The sequence below is a fragment of the Neopsephotus bourkii genome, unplaced genomic scaffold, assembly GCF_033783945.1.
Source record: "Neopsephotus bourkii isolate Nb327-2 ecotype Australia unplaced genomic scaffold, CSIRO-AGI_Nbou_v1 NB_1624, whole genome shotgun sequence".
NCBI classification, from domain to species: Eukaryota; Metazoa; Chordata; class Aves; order Psittaciformes; family Psittacidae; genus Neopsephotus; species Neopsephotus bourkii.
Window position 1 is genome coordinate 5490302 of NW_026902099.1, and position 24958 is coordinate 5515259.

Consider the following 24958-nt stretch of genomic DNA (forward strand, 5'->3'; position numbering starts at 1 on the left):
CCTTTCCCACTGGTAGGTTAAGGTACTTGATATGAGGAGTTGGGGAAATAGTGAAGAGCTGACCTTACAGGTCAAACTTTCTTACAGGAAAATAATAAAAAGAAATGAGAATCTATACAGGACATAGCAATAACAAAGACCTTTTTCAGTTTGTGTCTCCCAAGGTATCTGTTGCATGTACCTACTGCAATAGCAAAATAGTACAGCATTTCCTTTAACAGCCTGCAAGAATGGTAAAATTATTATCAATCGGCTTGGGGGCCCCCAACACAAGAGGGAAATAGACCTGTTGAAGTGAGTCCAGAGGAGGACCACAAAGATGATCAGAGGGCTGCAGCATCTCTCTTGTGAAGACAGGTTGAGAGAGTTGGGCTTGCTTATCCTGGGGAAGGGAAGGCTCTGGAGAAACCTTAGAGCAGCCTTCCAATACCTTAAGGGGGCCTAGGAGATAGATGCAGAGGGACTGTCTATAAAGCTGAGTAGTGATAAGACAAGGGATGATGGCTTCAAATAGAAAGAGAGCACATTTAAATTAGATATTAGGGCAGGAGTGTTGGAACTAGATGATCTTTAAGGTCCTTTCCCACCAAAAAACCTTCTATGATTTTACAGTTTTGTGCAAGTAGATCTACAACTGACAAATTAGGTCTTTTATGTGGTCCTTGAAATGCTTCCTCGCTGCAGTCAAATCTTCATATTACATCATAGTTATCAGTGAAAACACTGGACTTACCAGCATATTTAAAATTAAAAACTTGGCATTATGATATTTACATGAACCTAGTATATGAGATCGAAAAAAGAAGTTTTGTAAGGTTGGCCATAACATTTCAGTAATATTAAAATGTTAGTTGTCAGTATTTCTATTTGTAATTTTTGGAAAGTGAATATCTCATAGCAGTAGACAAGATTGAGATGTACACTCTCAAACTTTACTACATTAGCAATATGGCCTGTGTTATTCACTAGCAATAATATAGAGCCGTACCTGTAAAAATGTGTTGATGAAATACACTCATCATCAGTCTCCTTGAATGGAGAGATGAGCCATTCAGACAATATATTGTTCCTTTCATACAGATTTGTTTTGCTCTTAAAAAAATTGTGCTCGTTTTTCTTCCATAAAAATAAATTATTTCCCTGGATACTAATAGCTCCTTACATGCTCCATGTGAACAGGTGAAAAATCTTTTATCCTTGGCAAAAAAGTCCATGAAAAAACATTCAGCTACACTATTTCATAACCATAAAAGTTTAAAATTAGTATAGACATTGCTATATAAGTTTCTGAAAATTTATTACTGAAAGATTCCATTGACTGACCTCTTGGAGGGTCAGTATTAGCTCTAACATAGAGTCTTCAAAGAGTCAAAGCATGAGAATGAGTATATAGATTATAGCTGTATTAAATGACTGTATTTTTCCAAATTTAAGTCAGTTCTTCAGTAATTCTGTGACCCATAAAGTGCTTGTAAAACATGCTAAGTTAAAATTAATTCTTAAATGTTTTATAGATATAGCATTAATATTCTATATGTCTTTTGAGACTAACAGCTCTACAATTACCTGAAATAACCATGGCAACAAAGTAAATTTTCACTGGTCACCAGTTACTCACTAATGGGTGCTGTAATTACAAGGAAACAAAATAAACCCGCAGATATTATTTGTTATTGTTTGACTTCAATACATTAATTATTGCCATCCAGAGTTGAAGGACTCGGGAATTTCAAGCATTTTTTCCTTGATGCAGCACATCAGACTTGTCAGTAACTGCTCTGTAGTCTGCCTCCTCTTTTCAGCACATAGTACTTCAATGAATAACCTATTTGTTGTGAATTGTATTAGACTGTTTTGTATTTTATAAACATCAAACAGTAAGACATGACAAGGTCATGAGGCTGAAATAACATTACCTTGAATACTATGGAAAATCTAAAGCTGTTATTCAGACAGGGGCATCTCTGCTCAATGCCTCTCTCCAAAATTTTGTGGTAATTGAAGCATGACACGAAGCTCTGTGTGCGTATGTGCACATGGTTGTATGAGTTAGTTAATTTCTGATGTGGCCTCTACAAAAGAAATCTAGCTACAAATGGGTTATGGATATTTAACAGTTCCTCATTGCAGCTGTGTCCTCTCTAAATATCAGAATTTAAACTCCACCTGAAGCACTCAAAGGAAGGCCTTTCATGGTCCCTGTCAACTGATAGAAATAAATATTTGGAAATTCCCTGTTATACTTTTAATCTGCTTAATTATTTTAATTATTGCAACGCTTATTGCACCCAGGAAACAGCAAGAAATAGCTTAATGCTAAATAGGATCTTGTTCAGCAAGACAAACTAACCTTATGGATGACTGATAGTACATTTGTGATGCCAAGCTGCAGTAGTGCACTAAGTAAAGGAAAATGTTAATTGGAGCTGGGTTAAAAGAGAAGAAAATTACATTTATGTTTCAGGTGTCTGTTAACTAAATGTTAATGGACTAATGTCTGTGTCATAATGACAATCCCAATGAGACAGATTTAGGGATGCAGATGTGTCTTGTTGGAGAAATATTAAGATACCTGTGTGCTTTCAGAACATCCTTATAGTTCATTGCTTTTGGCTCTGGCTTTGGATGTTGGGGCTTTGGTTGGTAGTTTTATATTTTGTTGGATTTTTGGTTGGTTGGTTGGTTTGGGTTTTTTTGGGTTTGGGTTTTTTTTGGGGGGGTTATTTGGGTTTTTGGGGGCTGTTTTTTTTGGGGGGGGAGTTGTTTGTATTTTTTAATGTCGTTTCTGGAAAAAGAATGAAGGCTTAGATATGAAATGCCACAATTATTACTAGGGCCCATTTTGGGCCGGTGTTTTTTAATATCTTCATTGATGATCTAGATGAGCAGTTCAAGTAGACCTTCAGTAAATTCATGGATGACACCAAGCTGGCTGGGAGTGTTGATCTGCTGGAGGGGAGGAAGTCTCTGCAGAGGGATCTAGACAGGCAGGATCGATGGGCTGTGACCAATGATAAGAGGTGCAACAAGGCTTAGTGCTGGGTCTTTCAATGGGGTCACAACAACCCCATGCAATGTTACAGGCTTGGGGAAGAGGGGCTGGAAAGCTGCTCAGTAGAAAAGGACCTGGGGATGCTGGTCAGCAGCAGCTGAACATGAGCCAGCTTCCGCCCAAGTGGCCAAGAAGGCCAATGGCATGGCCTGTATCAGATATAGTGTGGCCAGGAGGGCCAGGGAAGTGATTGTTCCCCTGTACCGGGCACTGGTGAGGCCACACCTTGACTCCTGTGTTCAGTTCTGGGCATCTCACTACAAGACAGACATGGAGGTTCTGGAGTGGGTCCAGAAAAGGGCAATGAAGATGCTGAAGGATCTGGAGCATAAGTCTTATGAGGAGCAGCTGAGGGAACTGGGGTTGTTTAACCTGGAGAAAAGAAGGCTCAGGGGACCTTATAACTCTTTACAACTACCTGAAAGGAGGTTGTAGCCAGATGAGGGTTGGAACAGGCTTCAGACAGGCTTCCCAGGAAACTGGTGGAATCATCATCCGTGGAAGTGTTCAAAAAACATGTAGATAAGCCCATTAGTTATATGGTTTAGTGGTGATCTTGGCAGTCCTGCATAACAATTGAACTTGATGTTCTTGAAGGTCTTTTCCAACCTCATTGATTCTATGATTCGATGATTGCATGTCAGTATTAACATCATGAAATACATTTTGTTCTCTGAGAATTTTGACCATTGTCTAGGTTAGTTGAGAGAGTGACTATTTCCTTCCCCTCTGATTCCAAACTTTCTCCTTACATTTAAAAATATCACAGAAAAAGAAGCTTATGACAGAAACTGTGTCAAAGTGCAGCCATCAGTTTCAGTACAGGTAGTGACCATTGTGCAGATTAACTCCATGTAAAGCCCTATTTTGTTGAAGTGAGCTCATCAGGTGAAGACTTCAAGAGGAGAGCCTGGAGGCAGAGGAGCAGAATCACAAAGTAAAGCTCTGCTGGAGCTGGGACAGAAGTCCCTGTACCTGGGGATGATGCCTGTTAACAGAACCATTTACGCCTTTTGCCATTTTGATGCCATTTTAACAATTACTGTGAAGATGGTAGTTACCTTTCCTCACCAGGGTACTGCTTTGCTCTACAGTCAGCTATCACCTCAGGCAAAGTGCTTGCATTTGCCTCCTATCGGCCTCAGGAATCTATTAGTACAGAAGAGCTGCTTGAGAAGAACAAACTGCAGTACCTTCTGTGCAACAGCAGCTGAAAGTATAGATAGCTCTTCAGATGCTCTTTTTTTGATGAAGACATGCCTTGCATTTTAACTTGTTCTTGAACATGACAGTTTCTGTATTGATTCTTGTAGTGTGGCTCTCTTTGATCCATTTCCTTGTATGAGCCCCACATCTATTTGGGCTTTTGCTTAGCTCCACATCTTTTATTCTGCATGGTTCAGTACTAGAGATACTGTTCTGGAGTGGAAAGGTATTGTTCTATTTCTTTCTGAGACTGTTCAGGCCCTTGTGAGTCACTGATATTCACTGAAGCTGTTTCTTTATCTGAAATACTTTGTCTTACTACTGTCTTTTGACTTCTGAATTCTACAGAGGTTTGCATGTGTCTGGTTGGCATGTTTTTATCCTGGCCTGAAATAAATGCTTATACTGGAGTCAGAAGTAGGAGAGCTGTAGCTCAATTCTGCCTTTCCATATTCAGTAAATGCAGGCTGATGAGAAAAGCCTGATATCATCAAAGACACTCTGCCAACTGTCAGTTTGATAGGTTCTTACCAGAGAAGTTTCACAGTGCCAAAAGTGAGATGCAGAGTAGAAAATATGCTGTAAGAGTACTTTTAGTAGAACTGAGCAGAAGTGCTTATTCCAGAGGAAATTACTAAAGCAAAAAAAGGAGGAGCCTAATAAAACCATAGTTTTACTCAAGACATTGGCTAGAACTCTTTGAAAAATTAAATTAATAAAGAGATAAATATATGAACATTTATACTTTTATTTATTGTAATAGGAGCATTGCTGTAGCATAACAAATGTACATGAATGCAGGAAGGGAACAGGTATTTTTCTTGTATAATGTACAGTGCCCTAGGTATGATCTACCTAGACAAGACCTGATGAACATAGCAGGTGACCCCAGTGCAAGTACTGTGTATTTCAGTGACAGTCTGTATTGTCAGAAGTGCTGAAATAAGTACATCTTTATGGATCTAGTAAAAGAAAACCAATAACAACAATTAAAAAAGGGGAGATGCAGAGAAAATGAAGCATAACACCACCCTCCTCAGATAATGTCACAAAACAGGGAAAATGGAAGAAGTAGTAAAAGGAGGACCCTCAGTATCTCATAAGGCATTGAAGACTGGCTACTGCTGAAGACAGATAAAGGAAGGGTGTACCCAAGCTCTTCACACCATGTAGCTCTTGCAGATGTTTGCATGTGTTCTTTTTGTACACCCCATGATAAACTGATTTCCAGATTTATGGTCAGATGGGGGTTGTTCTGTGCTTCCTTAGTACACATTAATTACAGTTTTTGTTAAGAAAAAACTGCTAATGCAGAAGTTCTTCAACACTCCTGGATGTCCTCAATCCAGTGTGCCTCTTCTAATGAAACTATATAGCTACAGCTTCTTGGAAGAGCTTTTTTCCCTCTAAAATCATAAGAATGGAAATTAATTATGTGAAGGCCCTTTTAAACTGGGTATCTATTGTATGGTTGTGTTACGGGGTACTGGAGGTGATCATGATTCTGTAGAGAAATGCATGTCTACCTGAAGTGTATTCATTTTAACAATACTGAAACAAAGGACTTGCAATTGTATTTGTGGTAAATTTTTTCATGCTTCACTCCACTTACTTCACAGCACATGTATAAACTACCTAATTTTCTTTAATTTTTTTTCTTGTGGAAAATCATAACCATGAACTCTTCTCAGGAGCATTACAAGAACTGTGCTTGCTATTCCTGTGCTTGCTATCACTAGTGCTGCAAAATATTTAAAACCAAAAAATACCCAACAGTACATTTTGTAAAAATATGAACATATACTTGATAATATTCCAATGAACATTTTCCACCCAAGAACATTTGATACTATCCAGTCTATAATATCTTGCAGACAAAATTTCATGCATTTATTTACACATTTGTATAGTTGTTACCCCTAAAACCTAGCTACCCTCTTAAAATTTCTTCTTCCACTACAAGGTATTAGCTTGTACTACATAATATCATACCACCTTGCTACTATTTAAGTATATTAGTGGAGTAACATTTATCCTGCAGTTGAATTTTGTGTCATGTGATGATTTTTAAGGAATTAAGTTATGTGTCCCCATTGCATACAATATTGTACCCAGAGCCTGTTGTGTGTTTTTGACTTACTGGGATTTTCAGCTTCAGATCTGAACCAGTCTTCTCCTACACACAATGTATGCCATAGATCTTAAAAAAAAAAAAAAGAGTGCCGAATATAAGCAGGGTGGATTCTTCCAAGTATTCTAGTAACACTGGGCTTTCTGACTACATGTAGGGAATGGAAAGCTTTTTATTTCACTCTCTGCCTCCTCTATTCTCTGCAATTCCTTATGTATTCTTGATGTCATTGTGAGAACAGGGCTGACCCTTTTCCAGAGATGAAAGAAACAAAGCTAACATGGCAGGGGAGGTCCAGAGGCGCTCATTCTCTTTTCCTCAGTAGTTCCTAATTGTAATGGGTGGAAACCTCGCTGAGAGATGATTCCCTCTCATGACTGAGAGACATAACAAAGTATATTTTTTGTCAAAGTGTATTTGGTAAAGTATGCATGTTTATGTTCCTCGTGACTGTTGGAAAGAAGTAGGAAAATATAGATGAGTAGCTGTTCTATGACCTTCATACCTGACCTCCCCAGGGTTTCTGGCCAGCACTCTTGGCATGGACAGCAGTGAGATCATGAGAAACTGCACGACCCCATGAATAAACAATTACAGATCTGGCATAAAGCCAGTTGTTTTTCTAAGGGTATAAAAGAAGGACCCTATTGTGGCTGAATCCGAAGGCTCACCTATGGGTGGAGGCACCACACAGGAGCTTTCCCAGTTACCTGAGACTCCTGCATTGGCTGCAGTGGGGATTCCCAGCTTAAAGTGTGGGCCTGGATGATGATTCAGTGGTATTTGGTGATGTATTTCTTTTTAATCTCTGTTCTCCCTATGCAGTAATGATTTGATACATTTCTAACTTTCCTCTGTACTTACATGTATCTGATTTGTTTATTGCTTGCTTTAGTGTGCATATTCACGTTAGTGTGCTTGTTTAACAAAATGTGCATACTATACAGCTAGCATGTGGTCATTTTGTGGTGTACCCTGCCTGTTAGCAGAGCACTACGCCATCAGAACCTCCTTTCTTCACACTCCTTTCCTAGGCCTGGTGGATGTTTCTGCCAATGACGCAGTGCTAATGCCTGCCTTGCTTTAGTACATATGTGTAAAGGAGCTCATCTACATCTCCTACCCTTCTCAGTTAGCCCTGGAGGTGAGAAAGTTGTTCACATAGTATTGCCCCACCTCTGGGAGGAGAGGTGAAGGTAGAGCATAGCTTCACTATGCAGAGAATGAGATCCTCCCAGGCTGAGAAACAAAACTGCCTTCAAAATACTATGTCACCACAGCAGGACTGCTGTCTAGCAATTTTAATTCTTTATCTTGCAAAACATGAAGTTTATTCTGTGATGTGGTAGTATTACAGGCATACTTGTCTGTTAGTGGACTCAAGGTGCTGTAAGGAGAGGAGATAGACTCCTGTCCATTTGCATTCAGGAGCAAGTATTACTTGTCATAGGATATGAACAAAAATTTTACTAGTGTAGGACTTTTGCTGAGAGTGGCCAATAGCAGATGTTTGGGGACAGAATGTAGGGAACAAAGGAAGCATAGAAGTATTTTTCTCCTTTTCATGGTTTAACCCCAGCCAGACAGCTTGTTCACACACTCCCCCCCTTCGTGCCCTCCCCCTACTCCTGGAGGGATGGAGAGGAGAATCAGAAAGAATGCAACTCCCACGGGTTGAGATAAGAACAGTTTAGTAACTAAGGTATAACACAAATCACTACTGCTGCCACCAATAATAATAATGATAAAGGAAATAACAAGGGAAGAGAATACAACACCTCAACACCAGCCAACCAATAACTGCCCCCCCCCCCCACCCCCCCCCGACCAAGCACCAACCGATACCTCCTCCAACCCTGCCGTCCCTGCTCTTCCAGGTAACCCTCAACTACATCCTGGGCATGACGTGCTGTGGTATGGAATACCTCTTTGGTCAGTTTGGGTCAGGTGTCCTGTCTCTGCTTCCTCCCGGCTTCCCCTACTCCCTGGCAGCGCATGAGGCTCACAAAGTCCTTGGCCAGACCAAAGCATCATTTTTATCAGCTCTGTTCCCAGGCCGAAAGTCAAAACACAGCACTGCACCAGCTACCAAGAAAGAGAAAAATGACTGCTACTGCTAAACCCAGGACACTCCTGTATGTTATTCTTGCAATTACTAGCTGAAAGCCCTCACGATCCAAAGTTGTGCCTAGACCATCACTTTTAATAACCATTGATCGATATACTAATGAATTATGAAGCAAATTGCTTTTTAATATACCTATACTGTTGGCTGTATATTTATAGCAATAAAATAAAATTTTAGCAATTTTAGGGTAAGTTTTACGAGACATGTCTCTGTGCTTGTTGTGACAAGATCTTCTAATACATTCTGGAAAGAAAAATGTACTACTTGTTATTTGTTATTTTAAATACTATGTGTTCATGATACCTGACTGATGTTCTCATGCAGGGGTGAAATGAACTGTGCTGATGATCGAGACATCAAGTAAATCATACCCATGTCTGCAGAATGACAACTAAAATTCTTGTCCACCAGCTTCAATAATATAAAGTTGTACTGAGAGACTTGGAATTGATTTATATCAGTTTATTTTAGACCAAATTCTTTACTTTCTTTAAGAGCCTTTTGGTGACTCCATAATTTATATCACATATGCCCCAAATCTGTATATAATTAATTTCCTGTAGCGCTCTCAGTTTCAATTTGGTTCTGCTTTGTGCATTCATATATGAGCAGCCAGAATCTGCCTCTAGTAAGTAAAATAAATTGCCTAAACATGGGTATTGAATGCCATTTCAGATACCCGAGGGTATCCATCTGGCCTCCAGATGCTGGCTCAAAAAGGCACAGGTTCTCTGTCTTATGCATATCCTGCATATCTGTGTGGATGTCTCCAGTTTCTTAGGATATCTAAAATGTCAGTAAGTGCCTATGTTTACAGCAACTGGAGGCACTACTGTTTTATTGTCCTAATCTTGAACTGAGATATTTAGGTAAAGCATAAAGAAAAGTCTTTTCAGAATTTGTATAGGTGTAGGACAATCATTATTTGTTATTCTAATAACCACATTGTTCATTGTTTGAAAATGTCTGTTGTATGGTGATTGAACAGATAATGGCTTCATTTAGCACAGACCTTACATAATTTGATACAGTGTGTATTCTTCCTTTGTCTGCCAGCTTAACATTTACGAACTTTAGCTCTGATTAGTTGTTTATAATTCTCTATTTTGTTTTTGGTTTTGTTTTGGTTTTACAAGTATTAAATGTTTTAACAGCTTGTGTCTCTTTTTCCATTGATTTCATTTCAACCTATTTTACTTGTCTTCTTAAAATACTTATCAGTGACAAATTTTTTGTTTAATTTTACAAATGGGAAACTTCTTTGGGAACTTCCCATACTGAAAGATCAAATTGTTACTTTCTTTCTACTTTACTGAGAACAATTTAATTCCTGTATATCTCTGTAGAACTTTGTCCTTTTAACAGCTAATTTAAATGAAATGTTAATTAAAGAGTCTGAACCCCCACCTCTAACACTTGAAATTAATTGTATAAATTAATGAAATAAGGGTTGATCCTATAAATCTGAGGGTTCTTCCAGTAAAGCTAAATTCTAACAGATGGTGCAGATTTTTTTAATACTCAACATTTAACTGTATCATAGTGTACAATAAATTGCTTGATTTACATTCCCTTAAAGGTACTCCTAAATCTGTGCTGATTGCATTAGGATTCATAACTGATAAAACAGCCTATGTGGAGCAGCTCAAAGGATGAAGATTTACCTTAAGTAATCTTCATTTCCGTTTAAAAAAACTAAATTAATATCAAGCTGCTGAAATCTGACGAAATAACAGATTTGTATCTGGTTTAAAGCTTTGTAATGGAATCAGCTCCACTAGAGTTGTAATATTCTGAAAATAGCACTTGTAATACGTATCAACACAACCACTTTTTCACACTTCTGTCCAGGCACTGAAGTAGCAGTGCCTTATAATAAGTGATTTTTTTATTAGAGATTTTCATATAAGAAAAATCCAAGGCTGTTGATTTAATTTAACAGATCTATTTTTATTTTTTTTAATGAGTCTCACAACTATTCTTACTTTAGGAACCATTACAGATTAACCATGTTAATAAGCAGTTGGCTACCACTATATGTGACTTGTGGGTTTCCAGTTATTCCAACTTCTTTCCCACTACCAGAGATGTAAACTTCATTGGAAGGCATCTAAGCAAGTGTACTTCATAACCTCACAGTGAACTAAGATTATGGTTTGCATTAGGAATAGTTCAGATCCATGTGAAATGTAACTTGATAAAGAAGAAACATGCAGGATAAGATAGTTGCTGAGCAGCATCTTAAGAATATCAAGGTACATGTTTAACGATTTCTTCAAAAGAATGAATTTTCAAGTTCAGTGCACAAAGGACCTGTCACAAAACAGTTGTTTATCAGAGTCCTCCTTGACATGGGTGTAAGGCATTAAAAATTCAAAAGAATCCATTGCATCCTTGATTCTAAATTAAAAACCTTACGCATTTTACTATTTTTTTCTTCTCTAAATATCATGTCTGGCTAGTTTAAGCTGTATTTTGCAAGGCTCATAAACAGCTGAGGTCACAGACACATTGCTACAGTAATGTTTAGCTAATGGGCTAGTTTAACACCCAGTGTTTAATGCTGCTGGCTGTAAACTGGGAAGGAGGAGGGATAATTTCTTTCAGTACCATATTATTACTTTATATCTACAATAAGTAAATGTGGCCTTAGGCTTAATAAAATGTAACCTTCTTTTATGCTGTGGATATGGATTGTCTTCAAATGAATGGTGACAAAACTACTCTACAATGCATTTTTCTATAAGGTTTATGGAAATTATTTATTCAGTCTGTTTTTTTGGAGTGATTTTGAAGCAGGATCTGTTTATCAGCTATTCAGTGTTTAAAAAAATCTAAAGGATTTGGTGTGCAATACAGCAAAGTCTCTGAAGCTTTTACATGGCCACATCGTCTTTACAGTACTTGTGGCTGTTAAAAGAATGTCCAGTAGCAGGCAAATGCTTATGTTTATGGCTTGAAAAATCCAGGGCACCAGTTCAGGTGCACAACACGGTATTTCTTTGTATTTTGAATCACATTATTGGAAGTAGCTACAGTTCTGCCGTTTGGACAGTGTAATTGATTCATGCTGTGATATCTACAAAGGATGGATGGAGGTCTGCTTACATGTCTCTTTCACTGTATCTTATTCCATTTGTCCCTTTTGGTTAAGTAGCTTCTGTATAGAAAAATGAATACTTTTACCCTAAAGTGCTGATCTTTCCTTTGCTGGTCTTTCCTTTACAGGCTGAAAACTTTAAATGAGCTGCATTTTCCTTCTGGTTTTGACCTTTTAACTGTAAAAGCGTGTGATTTCAAAACAAGTTTATAAACATTCTGAACAATGCTTCATTGTAAAATTTGAAATTTTCTTTCCACTTATCAGTCTATGGTTATACATAAGAAGAAAAAAAAGAAAGAATTCTAAAAGTACTCGTGAGATACTCAACAATGACAGACTTCAGAAACAGATCTCAAAATGAGTTAGGAACTAAGTTTATATATATAAAAAAAAAAGAAATGAATGTGTTTTGCACAAAGAAAGCATGAAGATGGAGGCTCACACATGATTTTTCAGTAGTTAGACAAGCTTATTGTATATTCTTGAAATCCTACCATGTAATCCTGTTACACATCCAAACCATGTAAAAAATTTAGTTAAGATGGTGACAGATTGAATGCCATTACCTGATTCAATGATGGTTTAAAATTACTCTTGGCAACATAAGCATACAGAAAATGAAATGTAAAAAGGCCCAAAGGTACAGGTCCCTCACTGCTCTTTAACTATCTTATTAAATGATTCTTGACAAATTATGAAAACAGAAAAGGTTTATTAAAGTAGTGAAAATATTAAAAAAAAAACATGGGCTGCTTTGTATTGTCTGAAGTGGTCTCCACTGCCATTACAGGCACATTTTTCCTAAGCAAAAGTAACATTTTCCTATGATTGTATCCAATAAATGTGGTTCCTGGATGGGGATATCCAAGATCATCTCTAAGCTAAATACACTATCCAAAACCTACTTATCTAAGCTGGAATTCATATAATCTGGGCTCGCTATGTCATGTCAGTATTGTGCTCTGTATTTCTTTCTGCAGTGTGTTGCATTTAAATTTAGCAGCCAGACCTCAATGACCGTTAAGTGGAGCAATTAAGCACTCAATGTCTTAAACTAGAACTAAGATGCAATTCCTTGTAATGGTAACAATACACAATATAAGCATATGTGGCATTACAGTACCAGGTATAAGGAATGCTCAATTCTACATATTTAGTTGTCAAAAAAAAAAAAAAAAGGCAGTTGAAAAACTCAGTGGCATTTGTTGCAGCTTTATATACTAAACCTAAACCCAGCTCACGTTTGTTGTTGTGCTACTGCGTCATTGGTCACTTGTGATTGACCCAGGTGATGACAGTCTTGTTCAGAATGCGTGGGTAAAGGTCTTCCCGAATCTTCATTAGCGAAGTCAGGCCTTCCTCACAGGAGAAGGAAAACTCCTATCTTCAAACCTGGGCAGATGGAGCTCGTCTAGCCTTGTAAGGTCTTCCATCTAAGAGAAGGACATTCTTATAAAACCTACAACCTGAGGACTTTGCTGTCACCATCCTAGTTAACTAGGCTGTGGCAGTTGAACCTCAGGTGTAAAGGGTGGGGCCAGTTCTGTGCAAGATGTGCCTCACCTAAAAAATCCACTGCGCAGGCTGGGAAGGCTTACTCTCACTTGTCTGTATGGACAGGTGAGGGTCGAAACAGTAGGTGACAAGGTGCATGGGAAGCTGCAGATCCAACCTTGAGTGTGGGCGGACCAGTGCATGGGTAGCTCAAGATCGCTCAGGAGATGACAGTCCTGGTCAGACACTCCCTGATTGCCTAAGCTGCCTTTTGTCCAACCAGATTGCATATCCCACATGCCCTTGGTCATCATGCTTGTAGTAAGCATGGGTAAAACCCTTCCCAAATCTTCGCTCGTGAAGCCAAGCCATCAATCATATACTAAATCTAGACATTCCCCCACCGATGCTATTAGTTATGGTCAGCTACAAGGTTTCTCCACATGGTTTGATTATCTGATCTCTACACAGTGTTAATCAGTTTTTCTGCAGAAGTATTCATTTTAATCTGATGGACTATCCAACAAAGTACAGTTTCTCAGAAAACCTTTTCACTTTGTGGACCATCCAGTCTCAGATGAACTGTTCATCTGGATCATCCATGAGGGTATACTTTTCTTCAGATGACATTAAGATTTTTTTCTTTAAGACCACTAATTAACCATTAGTCATTTGTTTATAACCGTGAGGCCTTTAGTTTCATTCTTTCAAGGCTTCTTCTACAATCTTGCATTCATAATTTTGGGAACCTTTGGTAAAATCCCCAGATATATTTTTTTTCCAAATGTTTTTAAGCTTTGCTTTCCTGGTTATGTAGCTAATGGTTTATTAACACAATATAGCCATCCATGTCTCCTTGTTTTAGGTCCATTTAATGTTTCCACAAAGCAACAAGGAACTAAAAGGTAGGTATCTAGGTCATTAGATTTAAGACATAGACTTGAAAATAATTGTCTAGTATCATTTGCTAACAGTACCTACTAGTTATGGCAGCATTGCTAGAAGAGTTTTAGAACATTGCTAGCATTGAATATGTTCTAGCATTGCTAGAACAATTGTTAGAACAAATTTACAGAAGGCACTGTGACTGTTACCATACTTTCTAAAATCTGCTATTCAACAGAGGGATAATGAGTTCTTCTCAGTGTTTGGGGGTCTGAATTTTCTGTGACTCAGCTTTGAACAGGCTTAATTTTATATATGAGAAAGATCTTGTTGGACTCGGAGTGGCATCTGAATTCAGCAGAATGCTGTGTCCCTGTTGACTGAGGTGCACAGCATATTGTGCAATAGCTGAGCACACCGCTAGATCAAAGAGAAAGATGGTTCTGGCTGGCACTATAGTCTGTCTGTTTGTACATGTGTCTTGCTTTAACTCCAGCTGGCAACTCAGACCCACAAAGCCACTCGCTCACTGTCCGCTGGTGGGACGAGGGAGAGAATTGTAGAGTAAAAGTGAGCAACACCTGGGTTGAGACAAACACTTTAATACGTAAAGCAAAAGCCACATGTACAAGCAAAGCAAGACAAGGAATTCATTCACCATTTCCCATTGTCGTGCAGGGTGTTGAGCCACCTCCAGGACAGCAGGGCTTCATCACACCTAATGGTTACTTGGGAAGACAAATGCCATCACTCCCAATGTCCCCCTTCCTTTTCCTTCCCCAGCTTTACATGCTAAGCATGACACCAAATGGTGTGGAACATCTCTTAGATCAGTTGGTGTAAGATGTCCTGCCTGTGTGCTGTCCTGGTTCCTTGTGTACCTCCAGATTGCTTGCTGGTCAGGTGGTGCGAGGAGCAGAAAAGGCCTTGGCTTTGTGTAAGCACTGCTCAGCAACAATGAAAACATCCCTGTGATATCAACGCTGTTTCCAGAACAAACCCAAAACGTGGCCCGTACCATCTACTATGAAGAAAGTTAACTCTGTCTCACCCATAAAAAAGCACAAGACGATTTCTAAAACCAGCAATAGATTATAAGCTCACTCTGTTCTTGCTGAACATAAGAATGCCTGAAGTTCCATTGGTCTTAAGGGATAAAAAGGACACTTTGTATTTGTTGGTAAAAGATATCTGTTCTTTCCATGAGCTCTTCAAATGCTGCTGAGTGGAAGGATGAATTCCGTTATTACCTTGAGAGTCATATTTTGAAGGTTACCCTCATACCTACATACCAGCATCAGTTCTGTATTTGTTTATTGGGCGAAAGAACTTCATTGGCTCAAACTTCTATTTGAGCAAAGAAGAATAATTTCATTGTTTGGTAGATTGTAGACTGGCATTTTTCTTGCTCTTCATGCTGGCAAACGAGTAGGGAGCAAAGCACAAACAGCTTTCAAAAGTTTTGCGTTGAGTCTGGTATGTTTATGGGGTCTTAAGCCTTTATCACACATCATTTTTTTATAGTTTTACATGGTTGCTCACATTTAATTTTTGCAGCCAGTCTTTTGCTGGCAGAACTGTGAAATTGGCACAGTAATTAATGTGCCACTTGTCACTCTCAAAGTGCTGTTTATTTCACTCAATATCAGTTTGGTATGAAAGCTGATGTAAAAAACAAGAGAACAAAATACAGATATGAACAGACATACAAGAAGTATTTATGCTGAAATTCAGGGGCATGTAGCTTGCTGTTCCCCCTTCTACTGGATCACTTCTTCGTGATATGTACCCAGAATTTTAAGCTTTTTTTTTTTTTTTGCATTCTCTGGAAATCACTCACAGTGGACTTAGTGCTTCTGGGTAATATATTATCAAGTCATACTGTAGGAATTTACTATCAACTGGATATTCTTCTTTTCTTGGTTATTCATATGGAATACCATGAAAACATTAGGGGGTGGGTTTTGTAATGGTTTAGTTTTTTTCCCAGTAAAGATATATTTCATTCTCCAGTCACTGAAATAGAACTTTAACATACTTAAATTTATTTTCAATGAACCTCAACTATAAAAATTATTCACTTATGCATAGGAATTTTCAGGATGGATGAAAAAGACATTCTTTGTGTAGTTTTTGAAAAGTCTCTGTGGGAGTGCACATCCTTGATGTCACCTTGAGAGAATTCATCAGAATGTGATCTGATTTGGCTGGCCAAGTTGCCAAGGTAGACATGTAGTTTTCAATCTCTGAACATTTTGTTGATCAAAGTAAGAACAGCGTGTTGATTTATAACTTTTGACAGTTTCAGGAATGGCCCTCTCTGTCAGACAGTGTCATGTATAGAGGAGAGAGCAACAAGCACAGCTGCTATCCTTAAGTTTATTTTGATAAAACACTGTTACACAGGTGGTCAATGCTAGAAACTGATCATATTAATTGTGATGAGACTTAGACATTTGCATCCTAAGGTCTTCTATGAGTGTTGGCTCCTAAGTTGATAGTATTATTTTTGTTTTTATACTTAAGAGGGAAATTCTTTATTAAGGTCATTACAAGGTTACTATTTTGTGCCTACTGCACTGTATTCACATCCTAAAGTGAAACTGTGCCCTTCTGCAAGTCAAAAAAAGTTTTTCCGCTTATGTTTTATCACAGAATTTCCTAATGTTCTGTAATGCACACACACACACACACACACACAAAATAAAACAATAACAATCAAAAAGATTGCAAAAGAATGTTTTGTAAAATTGCTTTAATTAACTCATAGGTAAGGTAGATTTTGTAATGATAATAATAACGCATATTTTCTCTTTGTGAGGCTGTTTTTATTTATTATCATGTTAGCCTTACATTACAAAAAGAATCCCTGATCAATCCCTAATACTTGGGGTTTTTTTTCCTGCAAAATGTATTTTCTGGAAAATGGCTTTAAAGGTATTTATCCTAATTGGTTTTTAATTTTTTCAGGGAGTGCTGGAACACCTGTTGTCTTCAATGAAAATGGAGATGCTCCTGGACGCTATGATATTTTTCAGTATCAAATCACCAACAAAAGTACAGAATACAAAGTAATTGGTCAGTGGACTAACCAACTTCATCTAAATGTAAGTGCACCATTCCCCAAATCACTCTCCTGGGTAACCTGGATGCTCATGGCTTGGATGGCTATAGTCTTTGCTGGATAAAAAACTGCATAGCCAGGCCCAAAGGACGGTGGTGAATGAAGTTAAATCCAGTTGGCTGCTGGTCACAAATGGTGTTCCTCAGGGATCAGTACTGGGGCCAGTTCTGTTTAGTATCTTTATCAATTATCTGGATGAGGGATTGAGGTCACCCTCACTAAGGTTGCAGATGACACCAAGTTGGGCAGGAGTGATGACCTGCTGGAGGGGAGGAAGGCTCTGCAGAGGGATCTGGACAGGTGGAATCAATGGTCTGTGGCCAATGGTATGAGGTTTAAGAAGTCTCAGTGCTGGGTCCTGCACTTGGGTCACAACAACCCCATGGAAGGTTACAGGCTTGGGGAAGAATGTCCAGAAAGCTGCTCGGCAGAAAAGGACCTGGGGCTGCTGACTGATGGCCAGCTCAATATGAGCCATCTTGTGACGAAGTGGCCAAGAAGGCCAATGGCATCCTGGCCTGTATCAGACAGTGTGACCAGCAGGACTAGGGAAGTGATTGTTCCTCTGTATTCAGCTCTGGTGAGGCTGCACCTCAAATAGTGTGTTCAGGTTTGGGCCCTTCTGTATAAGAAAGTCATTGAGGTGATGGAGCATGTCCAAAGAAGGGCAGTGAAGCTGGTGAAGGGCCTAGAGCACAAGTCCTGTGAGGAGCTGCTGAGGCAACTGGAATTATTTACCCTAGAGAAAAGAAGGCTCAGGGGAGACCTTATCACTCTTTACAACTACCTGAAAGGAGGTTGTAGCCAGGTGGGGGTCAGTCTCTTCTCCCAGATTACACAAGGAAATGGCCTCAGGTTGCTTCAGGGGAGGTTAGGTTGGATATTAGGTAACAGTTCTTCACTAAGAGGGTTGTCAAGATTTGAAACAGGCTGCCGGGGGAAGTGGTTGTGTCACAGTCCTTGGAGGTATTTAAAAGATGTGTAGAATTGGCACTTAGGGACATGGTTTAGTGGTGAATTTGGCAGTGTTGGGTTAACAGTTGGACTTGATGATCTTAAAGTCTTTCCCAATCTAAACGATTCTATGATTCTACAGGTTTGATTATGATGCTGACATTGGAGAATAGTCATTGGAGTATTACGGTATTTCAAAACCCTTAAAATTGTTGATGATTTGTTCTTTGTCAGCTGGAAAATAAAACCCTTTCATTCTCTTCTTATGAAGGTGGTAAAAGATAGCACAATAATCTGAACCAAACTCTATTTGAAAGTAGGTTGGGTTGTGTATTTGGCTGCTACTTTAAATGGTACTTCAGAATCATTATATATCTGATATTTCTCAGGCTGATTATTAAGTTAGGCAGTGAAATAGCAACCCATCCCTTAAAAGAAGGTGACAGACAAAATGATAGGTACATATATATTACCCGGGTATTTCAAATAATAGACATGGAAACGTATTTAGGAAAAGAGAAGTTTGGACTCTCTAACCCCTCTGATTTAGTTGAAACACTGGGATGATGAACTACTGCTATAAAGATTATAAATATAAAGGGAGAATTTGGAGTTTTTAAATATAGTGAACTAGGGTTAGTAGAGTCACTTATTACTTAATAGCAAAAGCAACAAAGGGCACAACAACTTACTTACCCATCCTTAGGAGGTGTTCCTGATTGCTGACTTAATATGTTCTGCAAGTTTTGTGGTAGTTTAGCCCTACTTGTGAATGGAATTACACTTTCTTTGAAAATCTTCATCCCACTAAGATTCAGAGAATATAATATACAATATTTGTATGACAGCTGAACATCAAACTGCACCTGTGCTTGAGAAGTTGTGGTCCAAGACACTTCTTTCTGTCAGAAGATGGCTTCATATGAGGACAGTTGCAGTCATGAGAAAAGCAAACTGAAGTTAATCTGCTTTTTTGTTAGCTGTGCAATATTTACAGGATTTACTTGACACATTAGCTATATGGGTAGCCCTGCAAATGTGGAATATCAAGTGCTGTTTTGATAACAGCTGATGAAAAGGGCAGCAGTAAGGGCAGCGGTGTGAAAGGATGACTAGATTCACCAAAGGGAGTTTATGCAATGACTTTAATAAAATCACAAAAAGTGGTTTTGAACATCTCTGATGTTCCATGTGAGAGGTTCCTGAAGAAGAGTAGCAAAGACAGTGTAGTAAATATTTACAAATTATTCTCCTGTTGAGACTACTTTGCAATAATTATCCAAGTGCTACCCACAGTAACAGATATGATAGCTTCCCTTTCTCAGCCACAGCTGTTAAACCACTTTACCATATCTACCATTTAATATCTATAACTACTTGGCAAGGACTCATTTATTTAAGTCTTCTGCCCAAATAGAAAAAAATCCTACCACCAAACAGAAACTGTGTGTAGCAGAATGTATGGCAGTGTTATCTCCCTCCACTAACCTGATGTCTGCTGAAATTTAAAAAAAAAAATGGTTAATCAGATTTAAAAATTAATAGTAAATACTAATTTCTGGAAAACATTAAAGTTAAACCCTTATTACTATTATAGCATACATTACAGATCTTCATAATTGCTTCCGTTTCCTGAAATGTAGTGTTTATTAAGTGAGCTGAAAAATTGATACACACATTTTTCACAAATATTAATACTAACATAGCAGTTATATAGTAGTAGCTAAAAACTACCTTACAATTTGCTTCAGTGTTAATTCCACTCCAATCTGCCTTTTTTTATTCCTTTCCCCCCACTCCCCCCCGGGTTCTGCTAGAATTTTCATTAGGCCTGAAGCTTCTCAGTTCCATTATTTCTGCCTGTTGTGTATGTACTCCAGGGAGTTCTCGGAAATATGATTAGTTTGGCTGCTACTCAGACTACTGAAACAACACCATGCTAACCGCATTGACCACAGAGCTAACAGGGAAGGATTTATCTAAGGACACCTCTTGTTAATGGACATGCTAGGATGTTCTTTGCCTCTCTTTTTTTTCACTTCCATGAGATCATGTGCTGGATACAACTGCTTGTCCAGGCAAGCTCTGAGTAGTGTGTGGAGTCATGGAGGTGTGAATGGGCTGGCACGCTGCTCTACAGTTAGTGTTTCTTCTCCCAGCCTTGTGCCATGGCCCCACTCTCATCCCACCATCCCCTGTTCAGACCAGGGTGCCATTCAGGCACTCAGGACTTGGTCCCCACATGCACGGTGCAAACAGATTCGTTCAGCAAGATGTTTCCCTCCTTACCTTTCACTCCTGTTTCTTGACTGATTCATATTTATCTAAAACCTGAAAGATTTCTAAGGAATGACTGGGCTTTATTTCTTGATGTTTGTTAGGGTTTGAGATGCTGGATCTTAGTTTCCATTGGTGTCTGCAAGAGCTGGTATGTTAACAAAAAAGAAAGAAGTAATAATATGTCTGGCTGGTTCAATTGTTTTCCATCTGTTTCTATATTCCCTAAACTTACTTGGAACATGTCAATGATAGTTATACCACGTGATCATCTGCTGTGGCAAAACTGTTGCCTCCTCTCACTAGACAAAATGTACTAAACCCAAGTAATCTTTGTGAATGTCAATATTCCAAATCATCATATTGCAAATTAAGTGGTGCCATTGATTACCAATGAATCAGAGGGGACACAGTGAATGTTGTCATTTGTTTCAGTGAAAATGTCTATATTTATTGAAGGCAAAGCAGTATTAAGATGGCAGAGCAATTTTTACCCTGCTGCTGTATAAAGGAGATGCTTTTACAATATAGTACTTTCCCACCATATCCTTCTTTGTCTTGCAGTTTCCTCTTAGTGAAGACACATGTAACTGATTTTCAATAAATCTCTGTCAAATAGATATCCTTCATAGATACTTCTAATCTTGTTTTTACAGATATTTCTTCCTCAAATTATACAGTAACATGTTGTATTTATGATGTGTTTATGATTGTGTTCTTCTATATAGCTGGTATTGTGCTTCAGAAAATTTATAGCTTTTATTCATCTATTTATTTTCTATGACAGAAAAACAAACAATGAAAGTACCAGGTTTTTAGTACAGTTCAACTTTTGAAACAATTAATATAACTAAGATTAGAACATGTTTTTGGTCTAAATAACTGAATCAAAAGGCTTCCTTTTTTCTTTCTGATTTTTTCCCCTTCATTTGTGTTATCATTTTCCTTAGGAGGTTCTTTAATATTTTTTCTTTAGGGTTTTGGCTGGGGGTCTATTGTGTGGGCTATGGCTCCTGACCTGGTGGCCAGTCCCAGTCCTGTCTCTGAGCCTGGCCCTCAGGATTCAGGATTCTTCAGTTTTTACTGACTCTGAAAGGTCAGCCTTCAGCCTTGCTCCTTTCCTGGTGCAGTTCTGGCTTTTCCTTTAGGAAAAAAAAATGCCGACTCTGGCTAGATAAAGATGCTGTATCATGCTCCCTAAGGGGCTCTTTGTCAGCAGTCTTTACCAGCTACAGAAACCCTTCTAGCTGTGATGCTGGCTCCTCCCTATAGTCAGTAACATTAATACTCTCCTTTAGGCAGACTGACCTTTCAGATTTCATCTGAAGCAGCAATAGCTACCAAATATGGGAACTTAATAATTATTAATCATTACTACTCTTGCAATTGTTAAAAACAAATGCATGTGTGACAATGCTGAGACACACAGTATAGAAGTTAAATTAAAAAAGAATCTAAATTTTTGTGTAATTCTTGGTGTTGAATAAGGTATCTCAGTCTCTGAGAGATTCTTCTGAAAGAAGCTCCCAAAGCAGAAATTTAGAAACATTTAGCTATAATCTCAAAGAACCTGTTTGCGTTTTATACAACTATCACTGATTCTGGCAATGTAAATTTTTAATCCTTCAAGTTCTTTTACTCTCTAAGGTTGCTGACTTTAAATGGCCTTAATATACTAGAAATAACAAGATGCTAAAAATTTTTAGTATCACTTTGAAGGAAAAAATAATTGTCTTAGAGCTTTTGATCATTGCCCACAAATTAACTGTCAGGGTCTTCTGTTTGCTTTCCACATTTTCTTTTCTCCATCAGTAGAAGATAACTTATTTTTCAGAAAAATCTGATAGTTAAAGTCCTGTCTTTAAAAAAAAAATAATAAAAAAATCTGGTTTCCATAATGGATAAAAATCAAGTAAAAGGTAGCTGTTCCTGGAAAAGTTATGTTTTATTCATATTGCATACCAGGTCACATGTAAAAGCTCCCTACAAATGTGTGGGTTTAGCAAATTTGAGCTCTCAACCGTATAATCTCTGTAGGAGGAAAGCTGTTGAAAACAAGCTTGCTTTTTCTGGCACTTATGATTTGAAATCAACTTTTTTATGATTAATAATGAATTCCCTCTTAAAAACTGTGTTCTGTATTGCAAGTGTTGGAATAAGGACTAGGTTGAGATGTTGACTGATGTTTTTGTCAGTGTCAGTAAATAGAAATAATCCCAGTCCTAAGGTTTTAATAGCAAGGTTCTCGGTTTCCTTTTCTTAGGAACCCATTCAGTTTGTTCTGGTTCATTTCTGACGGACTTTTTTCTCCTCCTTAAAAATGCCCTGTTTTGAAACCTAAATGCCAGTTGGTAAAAGAAAAGTTTAAATGTTTAAAATATTAAAAGCTAATATTTTGACTTTAAAAAAAAGTCCTTTTTAATATTATTTAAAACATTCTCTGATTTCATTTCAAGCTTATACATTGTTTTGGTCTACCAAAATCCGTGTTTGAAAAACCTGATCTGAAAAAATATATAGATCCAAATTCATATTCTTCCAGGTTAGTAATTTTGATTCGTGGGACTTCAGGCAAACACAATTATTGGTGCTGTCAGAATTACGTATTTGGCTGATGCAGTTAAAAAGCTTGAGTGAATATCAATTTTTGTGATATCATTCCTTAAGAAAAAAAAATCATTTCAAAACACTGCAAATTTCAAGTGAAAACAATGACATTTTTAAGACAGAATTCACTTGGGTTTTTTTTTTTTTTTTGTTGGGTTTTTGGTTTGTTTTTTTATTTTTGGGGGGGGATCATCAGAACATAAGAGTTCTGTTCAAAGGCAAGGGAAGATTTACAATGACAGATTGTTAACATTATCTTAGAAATAATAGGGCATATAAGCTTTCAGATTTATGGAGTGTATGCACTAAGAATTTAAATGACTCAGGGGCATCCATTTTTCTGTAATGGTCTTGATTTATGAGTAAGAAAGCCATAAATTAAGATTACACTGATGTGAGAACCATAAGAGAGACAGCCATAATCAACATCAGCCTTAAGCACAGTGTTTGGTGAACTGGTAAAAATTGGGAACCCCACATTGACAATGATCTTCCCTTCAGGCAGCCATTTCACAAAAAGGTTTGAATAAGTATTTGATTTTTCTTCTTCTCTAGGACTCTTGTAAATTATCAAGGAAAATCCTGAAGGAAACTATGGAGGAAACTAACATTAGTCAATTCCTTTTGGAAGTAACAAATTCAAAATGAATTAGTTCCCTTTCTTGTGACCTGGTAAAATAAAATAATTCAAGAAGCTTCTGATGTTTTCTCTGACTGCAGCAAATACGTTTCAAGCTTTGCTGTAGGCCACTATATTTCATTAAGGAAGCCAGAGAGCCTTTTTTTTCCTGTGGTAACTATTATATAATTGATAGGTGTTTTCAAATTGCTGAATTCAAGATCTGTGTTTGACAAAAGAACACGCTACAGTGAAATACACAACAGGAGCACTTAGGGCTGTATATGATTCTGTCTATAAACAAAATCTGGCAATCATACTACCTGCAGGGTGTGCTTCTGCCCATATGTAATGGGGCAATAGAATTCAAACTTACATTCCATCCCTGTTATATGACTGAAAATTGTTGATGCTGGGTTAAAAATAAAACTCAATGAGACAAGCAGAAGTGTTTTAGGCTGTTCTATTCTTCTACTGAAGTTATGCTGCTGTTTTCTTTTATTCTATACAGGGCTGAACATAGAGATTTTACAAAGCTAGTCCTGATTTCAGCACTGGTCAACAAGTGTGACTCAGGATTTATTCTTTTTTATTGTCAGGGTCTGAGGTCAATGTGAGAGTTGTAGTCACTAAGGACCAATGCCAGATAGAAGGGATAAGTCAACAGTAAGTTACAGTGGATGGCAACTGTATACAAGCTAAATAATATGTGAAATGTGGAATAAAGTTGTGATTTTATGATTTTGAAAGGTTATGGATTGTGTTACTCATTAAAAAAAAATAAAAATACCAGTGTGAAACATAAAGTGCCAGCACATTTCTTCCCCAGTCTCTTCCATCTTTCTTGTCTCCCCCACAAAAATTTGTACATGTATTATAACTTGAAGGTTGAGCTGCCCCTTACATTTAGTAGCCAAATTTTCATGCTTAAAAGCAAAAATGTTAGATTAGATAACTTTAATTATTGTTCATTTTTTGTTACATAATGGAAGTCTACTGCTAAATTAAAAATCATTACATGTAAAAGGAAAGAGGCATTCAGAGGCTGTGGTATGATGAAAGAGAATAACCATCAGCAGAACATTACTATATGTTGTTTTTTTTTTCTGTTTGCTTTGTTGCAGTTTCTCTTCGTGTTGCAGTAGTATAATTCTTTAGGATAATAACCTAATCTTTTTCCAGAACTTTTCATCATGATCAATTCCCAGACACTTTAAAAAAATATATTTAAAGACAGGGAGGGAATTATTTTCCATATTTCCAAACTGGTATCACTGGTATTAGTGTTGATATTCTGATAGTACAGCTTAAGGCAGAGAACGAAGAATGCATAGGTAATCTAATTGTAACTTCAGCTTTCAGTACCAGATTTAATGTT

At 37.8% G+C, this 24958-nt stretch overlaps 1 protein-coding gene across 8 annotated transcripts in view; it reads left to right on the top strand.

Moving 5' to 3' along the window:
• GRM8 (glutamate metabotropic receptor 8) overlaps positions 1-24958 on the top strand; it is a 339445-nt gene that overhangs the window by 265355 nt on the left and 49132 nt on the right. For all 8 annotated transcript variants that reach the window (XM_061372937.1, XM_061372932.1, XM_061372933.1 and 5 more), the window contains one exon: positions 16970-17106. In XM_061372937.1, coding sequence (XP_061228921.1) covers positions 16970-17106 — 137 coding nt within the window. The remainder of the gene's footprint in view (positions 1-16969; positions 17107-24958) is intronic.